This window comes from Penaeus monodon, chromosome 6 (genome assembly GCF_015228065.2).
Source record: "Penaeus monodon isolate SGIC_2016 chromosome 6, NSTDA_Pmon_1, whole genome shotgun sequence".
Classification (NCBI taxonomy): domain Eukaryota; kingdom Metazoa; phylum Arthropoda; class Malacostraca; order Decapoda; family Penaeidae; genus Penaeus; species Penaeus monodon.
Window position 1 is genome coordinate 38,393,437 of NC_051391.1, and position 2,500 is coordinate 38,395,936.

Genomic DNA, 2,500 nt, shown 5'->3' on the forward strand with positions numbered 1-2,500 from the left:
ATCGATTTCGATATCAAAGGATTTCGCTGTTTCCTGGTGTGGCGTGACGTGGGGTTTCCTTCCTTCTGCGGGCGCGCTTTACGTCTTTTAGATCACACTCGCTATATATATCTACATTGTCTGCGTGTCGAACCTATTAGTCTGTCTATTTATCTATCTATCTATCTATCTATTTATCTATCTATCTATTTATCCATCTATCTATTTATCTATCTATTTATCTATCTATCTATTTATCTATCGATCTACTTATCTATCTATCTATCTATCTATCTCTCTCTCTCTCTCTCTCTCCACTCTCTCTCTCTCTCTCTATATATATATATATATATATATATATAATATATATATATATATATATATGTGTGTGTGTGTGTGGGTGTGTGTGTGTGTGTGTGTGTGTGTGTGTGTGTGTGTGTGTGTGTGTGTGTGTGTGTGTGTGTGTGTGTGTGTGTGTGTGTGTGTGCGTGTGTGTGTGTGTGTGTGTGTGTGTGTGTGTGTGTGTGTGTGTGTGTGTGTGTCTGTGTCTGTGTGTGCGTGTGATGCGTGAGTATATGAGTATGTATGTAACTCAAGCACTTCATCACTTTTTTTCTTATACTTTTCTACAGTGCACATCATTTCGCATAAACTGAGCACCTCCGACTTACTGTCAAAGCCAACGAAATGCAGCTGTTGCTATCTTTCCCAAAAGGTAACAGCCGCCGTGCTGATGGCGGTGGTGCTGTCGTCCTCCGTCAAGGGGGAGCAGGAGGTCCTCCCCGCCGAGGACGACCTCCTGCCGCTGGAGAGCCAGCAGGTGGCAGTTGTGGCCAAGGACGACCTCCAAGCCTCTGCTACGGGTGAGTGCTGTCTGTGTGTCGGTGTTTTTTTTTTTTTTTTTCGTTCTACATATGCGTCTAATTTCATAACAACGTTATTAATTTTTGGCGTAATATTAATAGGAATCCATTGCATGAAGGTCAAAATCCCATTAAAAGAAACTAAGCGAGCTCTCGGTAGCTGTATACTTTGCTGGCGTCCTTTAGGATACGGAGGATACGGAGGCGGAAGTTCCCACAAGGGCCACGGAGGCTACGGAGGCTCCCACTACGACCAGGGAGGCTACAAGGGCCACCAGGGATACCACGCTGACAAGGGCCACAAGGGCAGCCATTACGGCGACCACGGCAAGGCGCACTACAGTGTGAGAACCGCCGCCTTTACGTCTTTAATCTAAAGAAGTGGTAAACCCACAAGGGAATAGCATTTACCTTTTAAGCAATATTATTTTTTCTTTATTCTTTTGCCTAGAATGACTCTCAGGAGTCGTTTCGAGAGATTTTTTTTTTTTTTTCGTAAAGTTCAAAGTTTCCTCCCCTCACCAGGGTTACCATGGCGACCATGGCAAGCACTACAAGGGCCACGACGACAAGCACAAGTACTACGGCGACGCCCACAGCGGCAAGAAGGGAGGGAAGGGTCACCACTACGGCTCCAAGGGTCACCACAACAAAGGTCACAAGGACAAGGTCAGAGCTTTTCCCATTACACTTGCTGTAGGTTGCATCAGATGTTTTCCTTTGCTTTTGCTGAGAGATCAAAATTACGTTGCTCTTTGCCTATCTACATTTTTTTTCTTTTTTCATTTTGGTAAATAGCGGTAGCAGGCCGGGCCATAAGTGAAAGGCCCGGGCGAAGCCAGAACTTCGCAAATCTCAAGCAAGCGGTAGCACTTTCCCCAAATGCGAATGACAGTAGTTTCGTCTGACGTCATTATCTCCTGTTTTTGTAGATCCGGCGACTCATGCGGAAATGATGTTCCATTTTCTGACTAATTCAACTATATTCACTGTCTAATTTTTGTGCAGCTTTCTTCTGGAAATTTCGTGGGGGTTTTATAAAAAGAGATGGTGGGAATTTCCCTCTAACTCCTGAACTTTTTTTTCTACTACAACAAGGCTATTTCTACTATTACTGGCTTTTGTAGTTTTTACTCACGATTATGTGCGATATCCTTGTGAAGAAGTTTGTTGTCAGTGCAACTGTTTTCGCATCTATATGGCGCAAGTTCGGTGCCTGCGGGTCGGGGATTAATTCACTCATGCCCCCGGATTCCCTGCAGGGGCTAGGACGGCCCCTTCCCCAAGACGACATTCGTTACTTCAAAATGGTGCCCTTCTGATTCGCTTGAGATTCCCCTAGACTTTACAAAGACCAGTTTGTTTGAAGGAAGTTTGATTCTATTTCCTTGCTACGCCATGTTTCGCCATTGTTCCCTCGCTTGGATCCTTCAGCGGATTATCCATAAAATCCTCCATACGAGGAAATTTTTATTTACAAATCTTAACTTAAACCTGCGGTAAAATTGGTATGTAATATTTTTCATCTATAATGCATAAAAATACAGCATAAATTATATCCTGCGTTGTACGCCGAGAAAGTTTCGCAGTTTCATGTGTGCAGAAAAATGTTCAGTTTCCCTCGTGCTTCATTCCGCAGAACTGTGGAGCGACCTTTC

The 2,500-nt window shown here is 44.0% G+C and overlaps 2 protein-coding genes across 3 annotated transcripts in view; both read left to right on the forward strand.

Moving 5' to 3' along the window:
- Positions 1-1,362, forward strand: part of LOC119573785 — a 1,960-nt gene extending 598 nt beyond the window's left edge. The window contains exons 2-3 of one of the 2 annotated variants that reach the window (XM_037920888.1): positions 695-842; positions 1,029-1,362. In XM_037920888.1, the coding sequence (XP_037776816.1) occupies positions 695-842; positions 1,029-1,219 (339 nt within the window). In that variant the 3' untranslated portion in view covers positions 1,220-1,362. Of the gene's footprint in view, positions 1-694 lie in introns of both variants that reach the window. The other variant, XM_037920887.1, reaches the window with a different exon arrangement.
- Positions 1,299-2,500, forward strand: part of LOC119573987 (cold and drought-regulated protein CORA-like) — a gene marked incomplete at its 5' end in the record, with an annotated part of 2,831 nt that continues 1,629 nt past the window's right edge. The window contains one exon of the mRNA XM_037921087.1: positions 1,299-1,511. Within this exon, the coding sequence (XP_037777015.1) occupies positions 1,299-1,511 (213 nt within the window). The remainder of the gene's footprint in view (positions 1,512-2,500) is intronic.